This window comes from Ursus americanus, chromosome 25 (assembly GCF_024610735.1).
Source record: "Ursus americanus isolate L20-20 chromosome 25, mUrsAme1.1.p, whole genome shotgun sequence".
NCBI lineage: Eukaryota > Metazoa > Chordata > Mammalia > Carnivora > Ursidae > Ursus > Ursus americanus.
Genome location: NC_142151.1, coordinates 43,892,856 through 43,905,978, shown reverse-complemented (window position 1 = coordinate 43,905,978; position 13,123 = coordinate 43,892,856). Strand labels below are relative to the sequence as shown.

The window sequence follows — 13,123 nt, the reverse complement described above, 5'->3', positions numbered from 1 at the left end:
ACCCCCTTCCATCTTCCTCCAAATTGTTGACTGAGGTTTCCGGGGTTCTTTGCTCCACTCCGTTGTGACCTCGAGGATTCTCGGCCACCGTCCTCTTTCCTGCCTTGCTACCAAACAGTCTCTCTCTAGCCATTTGGAAAATTCCCAAGTCTGAGCTGTGACTGAGAGAAAAGGGGAAAGGGAGCGCCTGGTGGCTCAGTCAATTAAGCATCTGACTCTTGATTTCAGCTCAGGTCAGGATCTCAGGGTTGTGAGATTGAGCCCCAAATCGGGCTCTGCGCTGGGCAGAGTCTGCTTAAGATTTTCTCCTCCCCCTCCCCTTCCCCCACTTCTCACTCTCCCTCTTAAAAAAGAAACAACAGGCCATCTTGCTGTGAACAGTAACCACCTCAGATTAAAAAAAAAAAATGAAGAGGAAAGGGGTCTCAGTTACAACCCAGACCAGCTTGTGAGGGAACCGCTGGTCTGTGCTGTGCAGGCCGGGAGCACAGGGGCAGCGCCTGTCCAGACTGCTGAAGGGCAGGGGTTGGCGGCAATGCCGGAGACCAGACCGGGAAGTGGGGAACGGACAGATTAGTTCAAATACTATTAAAGGTTAACACCCGGCAGAGATGCTGGAGGGGAGTGGGTGCCAATTCCCAGTTCTTGGGCCTCAATAAAGACAGCTTCCGCCGGCAACTCCCCCTCCGCACCTGCCCAGAACAGCCTCTGCTGCCGAGACTACAGAGATGGGGGTGGGGAGCCAACAGGAAGGCACAGGTTTATGGTCAAAAGAATTTCAGGGGCGCCTGGGTGGCACAGCGGTTAAGCGTCTGCCTTCAGCTCAGGGCGTGATCCCGGCGATCTGGGTTCGAGCCCCACATCAGGCTCTTCCGCTATGAGCCTGCTTCTTCCTCTCCCACTCCCCCTGCTTGTGTTCCCTCTCTCGCTGGCTGTCTCTATCTCTGTCAAATAAATAAAATCTTTAAAAAAAAAAAAAAGAATTTCAGCATTAAGGTGAACTTTAAAGATCAGATTTATTTGGAGAAAACAAAAAACCCCCCCACAACCCAAAGGATGGGATTTTACATCTCAAGACATCTCCCAGGTATTAAGTCTACAGATTACAAATCATTTTCATAGAAGATATTTTGTACAAATTTTACATGTATTAAGGAGTGGGGCAGAACCCCCGTTTCTGTGGTAACGGAGGCAGGAGGGGAGTGGGGAAAAAACAGCTTTTTTTGGATACAACCATTTGGAAGTAGACCCGAAGAGGGCAAAACTTACTTTCAATGGTATTAAAAAAAACAAAAAACCCACCAAGAAAACCCCAAACCAAACCAAAAAACAAAACAAAAAAACCCCCAAACCCCACCATCCCCTTTCAGCCTCGGGTATCTGTCTAAAAGTCACTTCCTGGCTACTGGCCAATCCAGGCCAATTATTTAAAGTTACTTCACTTGGTAAGTCTTTTCTGTCCACGGGTAGACGATTCATTAGCTCACTGCTGCAGCACCCCACCGACACGTCTGCTGGCTGGGCAGGGTCTAACCTAGGACTGCCGGGAGAAGGGCTTGCAAACAGGAGACCAAGGTGTCGTTTCTCTGCGGGTCCCAGTCACCCACAAGGACACCATCTCCTCGGCTGACAATACAAAGGTGCACATAAAAGCAGGCAAATTAAGCTACTGTGTTGCAGCAGAAACCAAGAGCTTGTTCAACAGTTCTCTCCATTATCATTGTCTCTCAAGGGAAGCTAAAAAAACAAAACCAACCCCCCCCAACCACCAAAAAAACCACACATTGGTCGAGGCCACCTTATAAATCCAAACACTGGTGTGCGATTTCAGTGGAGAGAAGGAAACTTTTAAGAACAAAACCAAAAAGCCCCCATCAAGGTCGTAAGAACAACTCACAACTTGTTCCTATTTATCCACCCTCACTCACCACCTAAGACCATTAATTCTAGAGTTTTCCGAGGTGTAAAAGGGATCAAAGCAGTGGAAGCAGGAATGGAGGGAAGGAGTGGGAGTCTAAAGACATGAAGGAGCCGAGCTGCGCTGGAGAAAAGCAGTGACTCCTCCGCTTCTGCCCCTGGGGCCGCAGAGAAAGCCAAGATCAGGTGCGGGGTTCAAGCACAGGCTGCTTCGGGGGATGAACAGCAAGGAGCAGTGCGAGGAACAGAGGACCAGGACAAGAGTGTGCATTTTTAAAGCTTCAAGATTTCGACAGAATGTGGATATATGGGAACTTTCAGAAAGGACAGTTGTTTAAGAAAGGACAAAACCAGGACATAGAAAAAGACTTGGGAATTCCCACGACCCCGAAGTGCTTTCCGCTCCAGTGTTCACTGGAGGTCATGCCATTTCCCCTGCTCACCGGTGCAAAATAATTCATCCCTTCCCCACAGCCTCTTTTCAATCCGTAATTTCCCCACTTATTTTAGTCACCAAGCAGTCCTGTTCTTTAGTGGCCCAAGACTCACTCCCAACTACCCCCCTGGGGGGTAGAAATGAATTCCCCCAGACTGGCCCCAGGAACTCAGAATTAAATAACAGGAGGGGCAGGCAGCCTCCTGGAGACTAAAACAACTTCAGAGACTAAACCTACCTCTCCAAGGATGGAAAATTTATTCAGATAATGTTTGAGAATTCATATATGCCACAATGGGATAAGAATTAAAAGGTAGAAATCTCACACTCTTCCTTAAGCCTGCCTTACTGCCCAACCGGATTCCAGACACCGCATGGCTGTTACTACCATTTTGCTAAATGGAGGCCCCCGGCACTAATCACACAGGCAACTGCGCATGTCGTAGAAATGCACAACTTTTCCATGAAAAGCCGTACGTCTCTTTCTCTCTGGCTACGTTGGCGATTCTCCAGTTAGTTCAATACTTTAAAGGCTGCAGCAGCATGCAAAACAATTTCGTCTCATTTTGTTGTTTGTTTTTTGTTTTTTTAAAAAAAAGTTAAGAAAGGTCTCCAGGAGATGGTGAGTTTTATTGTCTTGTCTGGATAGAGGTTTGATTTGCTCTCGAATGTTCCAGGGTGGAGAGACTAGGAGAAAGCACAGGATGCAGAGGTCTATTCAGTGTAATCTTCTCCCTCGTTCTCATCTTCGCCATCAACAGAGAGAGCAGCGTACTTGCTTGCAGAACTGAACTTCTGGAACAGACAAGAGTGAGAAAATCACCAAGGCCTTGAATTCTCACATCAAAACCCAAGAAACAGGGTACTGCTACTTGGGCAAAACAGAAGGACAGCCCAGGCCACACCCACTTGCTCAGCATTTTCCACTGGAGAGCAGCTAGGGTGAGCGGCTCAGAGGCCCACGCGCTCTTACCGGAGTTCCTCCACCACCTTTCATCTCGGAGAGGGGATGAGAGACGTGAAAGGGAGAAAACAGGAACATTCATGTTTGCTATCTCGAACAAGCAGCGGTGCCTGACTCCCCACTACTCTGGCTTGTAGCCCCAAAGGTAAAAGAGTTCAAGGTCAAACAGGAGCAAGCACCCAACACTTACGGAAGCTGGATTTTCTTCAGGTTTCTTTGGCTCAGGTGCAGATCGGGAGTCTTGATCCTTTTTGCCATCTTTCCTGCAGAGGTGTTAAGTGTAAAACCACATCTTTAGGAGAGAGGACTAGCCCAACACCCACAAGCAGTCGGGAGGCACCGACTAGGTACCTCCAGTCAGCAGTCCTTGCTACCTGGATTGCTGTTTCCAGATTCTGAGAAGAACTGTAACTGCCCATATTGGTTGACTTCCCTTTGTTTACAGTAAGAGATCTGGCAATGCTCGGAGGACCAAGACCTTCTTAACTATAAAGACGCACGCACCCAGCATCAGATAAAGACTATGAACGACGAGAGAGAACATGCATACCTATCTGACTCCTTCCAGTGGTCTTTGTTCCCTCCGTCTCCTGGACCACGGCTGGAGTTCCCACTTTGGCCTTTTGGGACACTCACCCCATCTACTTTGTTTTCATCTGCTTGAGTAGAGACGCAAAAATAAATGAAAAGCAAGTAAAGTAACCACCCTCCTTCCCCTGGGTCTCCCTTCAGCTGCAGTAAAGCGTGCCCATGTGTACTGAGGGAAATTCAGCCTCATCCCAACCCAGACTTCCTTCCCGAACCCTTCTTCCCATGATCCCCCTGCCCCCAACTAAGACCCACTAAAAAGTTCCACGGTAGGGTTATGCCATCATGAAGAGCAAACTGGAAATGAAGGACTGTGACACTATGTAGTGACCTTGGCCTTACAGACGGTGACATTTCTAATCTGGACTGAACATGTTAATTTCCTTCCGATTCTTTTTTTCCCCTTTCAAAGAAATGTTCTACCAGGAAAGGGCAGAGCTCCATGCTTTCTCCAAAGAGACCACTCCTGCCCTCTACTGGCAAGAAAAGGCAGATAATCTAAGAATCTTATAACACAAAAACAGGTGCAAAAATACACTGGAGCTCTGTATTTCATGAGTCCTCTCCAGGCTTTTTACTGAGGCCTCTAGCTACGTGAAACACCGACTTCCTTTTGGTCTTACCTCTCCTTGCTGGTCCTTCCTCGGGTGGCTGAGCTGGAAGTACTTTCCCCCCACCACTACAAGGAAAACACGTAATCATATTCATCAGTCTTAGGGAACTAGTAAGAAACAGGTAAGAAACGTGTAATTGTTCTCCAAACAGTAAACTGTACAGAGAACCAAAAATACATACTTAGTGCTGTGGAACATTAACCTGTAGAAAAGACAATGATGAAAGCAGCTATCTGAACACTTACTAAGTGCCATGTCCGGGAGGGTCATCGTGATCACGCAAGGTGAATATTATTCTGTTTTACAAATGAGGGTCCTAAGACTTGTGGAAGTAAAGGGACCCCAGGGCTGTGCCGCCGAATGTGGCAGCAGCACGTTCTGATGACCAAGTTGCAGATTTCAAGTGGTCAAGGTGATGCCAACCAGTTATCAAAACTCTAAAAAACTGAACAGTGGCTTAAACGAGCCACCGCCAGCACACCACTGAATGTGAACTGAGCACAAAGACAGCGTAACTTCCAAGCTGCTGCGTAAGGCCGACAGCTGGGGCGCCTTCCGTCACGGCGTCACAGTGTTTAAGACCCCACGGCTGAGCAGCTGTTCTGCTTCCAAGCTGACTCACCTTGTAGGGGACTGCTGCTCTGTGTCTGAGCTCTGAGATCGAGCAGGAGGGTTAGAACTTCGCTTCACCCAAGCATTCTCCTTTGGTGGAGGGGCCGGCATTACCTTCAGCGGCTGTTCAGATTTGGGAGGCTTAGAAGTTGGAGAGTGACAGTCCTCCTCCTTACTGGGTGCTTCATTTTCGAGAGACTTCTCACTCTCTCTCCTTCGTGCATCTGTGAAGTCAGAGTAGGAAGGGTACATTATCAGGAAAAGCTATTATACAACCATCAATTAAGGATCTCAAGAGAATGGAAAATGGTCTCCACCCAAGCTGACCTCTTTTCATCATTATTCTTAAATACAGACCTGTATCTGGCTCCCAGTAGGTGAAATTATCCCCAAACCAGTGGTTACCAAATGTCGCTTTTAAGCGACACTTTTTACTGATTCAAGAAAAATAGGAAAAATAATAACTCTCTAAGGATAGCCACCTGACCTTTCCTAGAAACGAGCACTCTTATTTCAGGGTCATACGGCCGTACTACCTTTTCAGTGCAGTGTTAAAATGTCTGTACTCGGAGAGTATGTACGTTGTGTGAAGAGGACCTCTGATGAACCTCAAGCCCCAGGGACCACTGATCAAACTTCAATCTGGAGGCTCGACATACACACATACACACACACACACACACACACACACACCATGATATCCACTTACAAAAACAGAACATACTTTTTTAAGGGCACCAAATGTCTCCTCAAAACTAAAAGTTTATTTTGTCAGACTCTAAGTTTTCAGTGCAGCCCCCGAGGAGGTACCCCATCGACCCGTCACACTCCCACCCGCTACAAAGGCATTACCATCCTGTTACTAAAAGGCTACTCCAGTAGGAGTAATTTCCAGAAAACTTCAACAACACTTGGATGAATTTTCAAATCATCTCACCCTAGAGCCAGTGCTCAGTTACACATCAGTTTAGAGGTGGGAGGAAAAATTTAAAAAACACTGGTTTGCAATAAGAGAAGGGAAGTGTTATGATTTAGTCATTTGGTTTCCAAAACACTAAACATGTTTGTAACCAACTGATAAATTCAAGGAAGGAAGGAAGGATCAAGAGCAAAAGACCATTACCCGAGACACTGCCCTGGTCATACGTAACATCCAAAAAGACTGGCGAGAGAGCTGTAGGACTGTGACTGCTCTAAATAGAAGAAAATTCTGGAATGTCAAGACATAAAAGGAAGGGACAAGTCTAACAGTCAAGTATACTCTTTAGTGGAAGATTATTAAACAGATCGCTTAAGTCTCTTCTGGCGCCCATCTGTCAGATTTTTCAGACCAGGAGATGTGACATTCTGATCCATCTATGCTAATCCAAATAAAGCTTCCATGACTCAATTTAACACCCCAAAGTCTCTGCATCATTTGGTTATGGCTGGCTGATGGAAAGGGGCAGTAACATGATACCCACCCTGGTCTGACTTACTTCTGCCAGATGTGGCCGAGGTCCCAGTCTGTGATGACTCACTTCCTGTCCTGGACCGTTCCCGTTCCTGAGTCTCTTCACTTCGCCAGCTTGGGTGTCTATACAGAGATTAAAAAAAAAAAGAAAACAACTTATGTCCAGCTCAACGAAGGCCACTCTGGACGCATGCTAACCCCTCAGTAACTATCACTTATTAATGTTCTATCACGTTCACTGTGTTGTGGGTGGGCGTGCACTTCTGGTCTCTTTTTCAAACCATGTGAAAGCTGCGGACAATAAGACACTTCGGCTATAGACACTTCAAGCACCAACTAGGGTTAAGAATATTCTCCTACATAACCTACCGCCCCCCTTACTGGTAACGCAACTCTACAAGCCACTCAGGCCTCGGGCATTTTTCAGAAGGTTACTGCCCTCTTAGATCCGATTCCACCTTCTAATAATAAACACTTCAGTAACGACGCCTTTCACACACACAGGTGAGAGTAATTTACAGGCGATGTTTGATGTCAGTGAAAACATCCCCAGTACCTGGGAAAGAGGTACATCCACTCACCTCACCACGGTGGCGTTTTACTGCACGTACGAAAGCCGGGTTCGACCCATTTTTCCTTAATGGGTCAGATAAACTTCATATATATACACACACACACACACACACGCACACACACGCACACACACGCACACACACACACGCACACACACACACACACATATGTAAGGAACAGGCTATAATTTGCCCACTCCTGTATTAAATCACCACCAATTTATATTTGTCAGAGGTTAAGCCCTTTTAAAGATCATGAGGGCAGGCGCCTCTGTCTCCATCCGCTGCGACTGTCCCACATACTGCGGCACCCCAGCCGCCCTCGCCCATGCACACTAAACGCTAGTAAGTGGCCACCAGGAACGGCGACACGGAGGTCCCAAGGGCGCCCTAGGGATGTCCCGCCCCCACCCCCCAGGAGCCACTACACTCCCAGACGGGAACCCTATAATCGAAGACAGCCTCACCTCTCCCGGGGCCGTCGTTCTAGTTTCGGCTCGTCCAGCTGGCGCTGCAGCTTCTCCTGCTCCTTCTGCAGCCGCTCTTCTACTTCTCGCTCTCTAGCCGCCGTGTCGACAGGCTTTGCCCCTCCAAAGATGGAGGCCGCTCGACTGGACTGGGAGGTGCTGGCAGAGGAATCATCTTCCTTAGGAGTACTCCGAGGCTTTAGATTCAGTTTGGGTCTTTGGGGGGGACCTAAGTTAAATAAAACTCTAAGTAACAGTTTTCCACAATCACCAGAAGCTGATGGCTGAAAGCCAGACAGCCAGACGGCCAGACACGGCTCTGAGAAAACGCCACCCGGGACGCGCGGTGGTGGCTGAGCCCGTCCAGGAGAGAGGGGAGGGCATTGGAAGATGGGGGCTTCAACAACCTAGGACAATCCATCTTCCCACTACCACATCCACGAGGCAGTGCCACACTGAAGGGAAGACCGAGAAAGGTAAACACTTACATGACGAATCATCACAACCACTATTACCTGCAAGAAACGTCCAATTATGATAAACTACTGGACGAAAGCATCTTGGTCAAAAATGTGGTCTGGAAGATGGACTACTTCAGGAGGCTAAGAAGAGCTTGTGACAATATGATGGGAGAGACTCTAGTTCCTACACTCCTGCCTCTGTGTAGAATGTAAACGTGACAGCACGCGGAGCAAAGCATACAGCACTGAACAGCTGACGTTAACTCTAAAGGAATTTAATTTCTTCTTGGATCCAAGCTGTCAGAATATTTCAAGATAAAGCTTAATGTTTCAAAGGAATTATAGTTCTCAAAATTAGTGTTTATCCTAAATATTTCAGACATACAAAAGATAAGATAAAACCTATGTGTCCCAACCACCCACCTGGCTTAAGTGAGAAAACACTCTCAAATCCACACGGAAGGCTCCTATTTTTCCCCCGATGACATGATGGCTGTGTTCCGTCCTTTCATAACCACGACACTCAAACTGGGGGCTTACCATTCCCATGTAGGTCTTTCTACCTTTACTACAGAACTTATACTTACGTAATGTACCTGCAAAGAGGGGATAGTTTAGCAAGATTTGAATTTTCTTTTTTTCTAAACATATATTTTTTAAAGGTTTTATTGACTTGACAGAGAGAGAGAGCTCAAGAGCACAGGGGGAGTAACAGAGGGTGAGGGAGAAGCAGACTCCCTACTGAGCAGGGAGCCCGACACGGGGCTTGATCCCAGGATCCCAAGATCATGACCTGAGCCGAAGGCAGACGCTTAACCAACTGAACCACCCAGGAGCCCCAAGATTTAAATTTTCTGTAAGGGTTTTAAACTGGCAATTTATATAAACTTCTGAAATACAGTTTTTTTAAAAAAAGATTTTCTACTTAAGTGATCTCTATATCCAACGAGGGGCTCGAACCACAACCCTGCGATCAAGAGTCGCATGCTCCATCCACTGAGCCCGCCAGGACTCCCCCCAATATGTGTAACTTTGCGAAGGGCCCATTAACTTCCCTTTTATAGGGTAAAACTGGGCGTCAGAAAGAGTAACTCATTTAAGCCATACACCTAATACTCGGGAGGACCAAAGGATACAATTCTGTATTATCGAACCAACTCTATGTTCCCCCCCACCATAGTACATACGTCCTTTTCTTCCTCCTCTGAGAATTTCCATTAATTTTAGCTACTCAACAAATGACGAACACCTGTATCTCAAATACCGTGCTCAGGCCAGGAATACGACAGTTGGGTAGTTTTTAGTTCCCGCCCGTGAGGAGCCCAATCCAATGGGAGGATCAGGAATGAAAAAAGGACACAGTACGCTAAGCTCTACAAACTGCAAACGTACATGGGAGTTCGTGGACTGGGACTGTGTTTGGGGAAGCCTGTGAAGCCTTCAAAGTGGGAACTCCCGAAAGTCCACGACACTGGGCAAGCACCTAATGGCACCCAGCACTGAGGAGGTAAACTACAGGCCGAACAGTGAAGACTCGTGTGTGTCGGGGGTACAGACAAAGGGCTATCTTTCAGGCCATGGAGAGACTCGGAGCAGAATAACCTAGTCAGCTCTTGTTCCAGAAAGACAATCTGGGCTAGTGTGAAGACAGAACGAGGCAGGGAAATCTGTTAGTAATGTGGGTATAGCAAAGTCTGAACAAAACCAGTGGCAGCGATTCTGGAGATAAGGGGGCAGATCTTAGAGGGAGCGCAGGGCAAGATCTCCGGAAAAAAAAAAGATGAGGTGTGCAGTTACTGAGGGAGGGAAGAATGGTGAGAGAGACGAAAAGGCCATGAGTCAAGAAGACCCCAAGCCCACACCCAAGCCTCCAATCTTCTCTCTAGTAAAGCGGAAATGAGAAACATCATCTATACCAGACACAATTCTTAAGACTGCATAATACCTATAGGGCGCCTGGGTGGCTCAGTCGGTTAAGCATCTGCCTTCAGCTTAAGTCATGATCCCAGGGTCCTGGGATCAAGCCCCAAATTGGGCTCTCTGCTCAGTGGGGAGCCTGCTTCTCCCTCTTCCTTTGTCCCTCCCCCTGCTTGTGCTTTCTCCCTCTGTCAAATAAATAAATAAAATCTTAAAAAAAAAAAAAAAGACTGTCTAATAGCTGTGAGAGCACTCAGCTCACTGCTGGTGCAGAGCAAACGCTCAGTAAGTGTTAGTGTTTCTAGGCTGCGTGTACGGGAGAGGAAACCGCTATGGCACTGACAGCAATGCTTTAAGAATGAATTCAAAGTTTTGTTTAAAGAAAAAAAGCACTTGGCACACAGGGCTAACATCAGGATGTTAAAAGGCGAGGCAAGCTGCTAAAAATAATTGAAAAGAAAAACTCTGGGTCAGACATCTTACTTTTTGGATGATATTAATCAAGTCAGAACACAAATGTTGGCCACTTATTGATACTTTTTGAGAGGCCAGACTTGTAACATAATTGGTTTTATATAAATGTTATGAAACAAGGGGTCTAATTTTAGAAGAGGTCTGCTGACACCTCACCATTAATTAACAGGTATCGACGACTGTGGTGTAATGGCACTGAAATCCCCAACACTTGGTTTTTTTAACCCTGCCGCGCCAATCACTGGCTAGGAGACTTTGTGACAAATGTTTTCCTTTTCTCGTTTGTATAGTCCATCAATTTTAACTGAAAAATCTCTATGCTAAGGCAATTTAGAAGAACTAGACTTTGCTCTGTTTCCATTATGTCACTCTCGTCCCATGCTCTTTCTGCTGTGTTCTGCCGCACTTTTTACAACGTATAAATTCTATCCTGTTTCAAAACCCACTTAAGGGGTTTGAGACATAACTGATAATTTTCTAACTGGTTTCTCCAGCGGTCTGCTCTATTAGTAAGCAAAAGAAAATGATTACCTCTATCATCACGCCGATAGTCATCCCGAGAGTAATCATCCCTGGAGCTCCATGACCGGTCGTCTCGTCTGTCGTATCTGTCTTCGTAGCGGTCCCCGCCTCCTCTGTAGTCGTCATCCCTGCGGTACCCACTACCAAATGCTCTTCTGCCACTGCCTAGCCTGGAATCGTAGCCTGTAAATATATCCCAAATTACGGTCATCGCACGGAGGGAAGGAAAGAAAGCAATTTCACTTAGCTGTGTTTTGTAATGACCTCTGTCGTAGTCTCTGCTGCCTCGGTCATCATAGCGATCCCGGCCCCCATATCGATCCATGTCTCGGCGTGGGCCATCACGATACCCGTCCCGATACCCATCACGGTAGCGGTCTGAATCGTAACGATCTCGATACTCTAGAGAGAAAACAGACAAGGTAATGTCATTCCCTTTGACACCATTAATGATAGAAAGAAGCTCAATAGCCCATGAAGTCAATCTGAATTCATGAGTTCACAGTCACTGCTATGTTTGTTTTTATAAAAGTAAATCACTTTATGGGATGCCTGGGTGACCCAGTCCATTAAGTGTCTGCTTTCGGCTCAGGTCCCAGGGTCCTGGGATCGAGTCCCAAATCAGGCTTCCTTGCCTGCTTCTTCCTCTGCCTACCACTCCCCCTGCTTGTGCTCTCTCTGGACACAAAAACAAATAAAATCTAAAAAAATAAAAATTAAAAAAAATCACTTTAAATCCAAATGGAAAAATGTGAACTGAATTAAGTTTTCTTGTATTTGTTTAAAAAATTTTCTGTAATGATTCAATAAATGTTGCCAAGATAATAATTTAAGAGAAAAGTCTCTATATATCTCAATGAATTTCCAGCACTGAAGACTTAAATATACCAGAATATAAATGGAATCTATATTTTTGGTTCTAAAGAACCAAAGACCACTTAAAAAGTTTAGCATGGGGGGCACCTGGGTGGCTCAGTTGATTAAGCCTCTACCTTTGGCTTGGGTCATGATCCCGGGGTCCTGGGATCAAGCCCTGTATCGGCTTCTCCCTATCCTGTTCCCCTGCTTGTGCTCGTGCTCTGTCAAATAAATAAATAAAATCTTTACGAAGTTTAGCATGGGAAACCACACAAACCCCAAATCTGAGAGGCAAACAAAATAAGAAAGATATGACATAGGACAGTGAATTAATTGGCTATCACTTAAGGAACAGAAACTATAATTAACAGGATGTTTCCCACCACCAAAATGGCAAAGACTAAAATAAGAGATACCTCTCGTTTTGGCAAAGTTTAGGGGAATACATCAATCCCTTTGTGGCTGCTGAGTCTAAAACAGCACAACCACTCGGAAATTTGTTTCAAACTATACACTAAGAGCTTTAAAATCACGTATACTCTGGGCCAACAATTCACTTTCTAGGAATTCATCCTGAGAAAATAACCGGACATGTTATAAAGACACATGTACCAGGACGCTCACTGCAATGTTGTTTATTTTTTTAAAGATTTTATTTATTTATTTGAGAGAGACAGAAAGAGTGCGCACCAGTGGAGGGCAGAGGGAGAGGGAGCAGCAGACTCCCTGATGAGCAGGGAGCCCAACATGGGGCTTGATCCCAGGACCCCAAGATCGTTACCTGAGCTGAAGGCAGATGCTTAACTGACTGAGCCCCCCAGGCGCCCCTGCAATGTTTTTGTAATATTAAAACTGTTGAGTGAGCCAGCTACGGGTTAAATAGATCAGGGGGCATCCATACAAAGCAACCATTAAAAATGGAACAAGAAAAGTACTGATTGTATGTGTTCCTGACACTTGAAAACTGTATTTTACACACATACGTGAATATTGGCATCACAGGTGCCCAACCAAATGCCAGAAATTTGTATAAAAGAATGTTGTAGAGCTCAGGTGGCAAACTACATGATGTAATAAGACATTTTTAAAAGGAGGTGGGGGCTACGTAGCTTTGGCTAACTTGCTAGATCTTCTAACTTTCCAAGAAAGCTGGGAATCCCAATTTTTACATGAAAAACCTCAATTTCCAAACATGAATCAAGCAATTAAAACAAAAAACAAACTTAACATTTTGAGTTTAATAATTCATGCACGCAGACCAAACAAGG

At 45.9% G+C, this 13,123-nt stretch overlaps 1 protein-coding gene across 4 annotated transcripts in view; it reads right to left on the bottom strand.

Annotated features, from left to right (window-relative positions):
• Positions 1 to 997: 997 nt before the first annotated feature.
• The window catches only part of EIF4B (eukaryotic translation initiation factor 4B), a 31,743-nt gene continuing 19,617 nt past the window's right edge, over positions 998 to 13,123 (bottom strand). The window contains exons 7-15 of one of the 4 annotated variants that reach the window (XM_045800973.2): positions 11,262 to 11,399; positions 11,007 to 11,180; positions 7,624 to 7,852; positions 6,595 to 6,707; positions 5,142 to 5,355; positions 4,529 to 4,584; positions 3,868 to 3,976; positions 3,508 to 3,580; positions 998 to 3,148 (exon numbers count right to left, since the gene is read on the bottom strand). In XM_045800973.2, coding sequence (XP_045656929.2) covers positions 3,068 to 3,148; positions 3,508 to 3,580; positions 3,868 to 3,976; positions 4,529 to 4,584; positions 5,142 to 5,355; positions 6,595 to 6,707; positions 7,624 to 7,852; positions 11,007 to 11,180; positions 11,262 to 11,399 — 1,187 coding nt within the window. In that variant the 3' untranslated portion in view covers positions 998 to 3,067. The remainder of the gene's footprint in view (positions 3,149 to 3,507; positions 3,581 to 3,867; positions 3,977 to 4,528; positions 4,585 to 5,141; positions 5,356 to 6,594; positions 6,708 to 7,623; positions 7,853 to 11,006; positions 11,181 to 11,261; positions 11,400 to 13,123) is intronic. The other 3 variants (XM_045800974.2, XM_045800976.2, XM_045800977.2) reach the window with 3 other exon arrangements.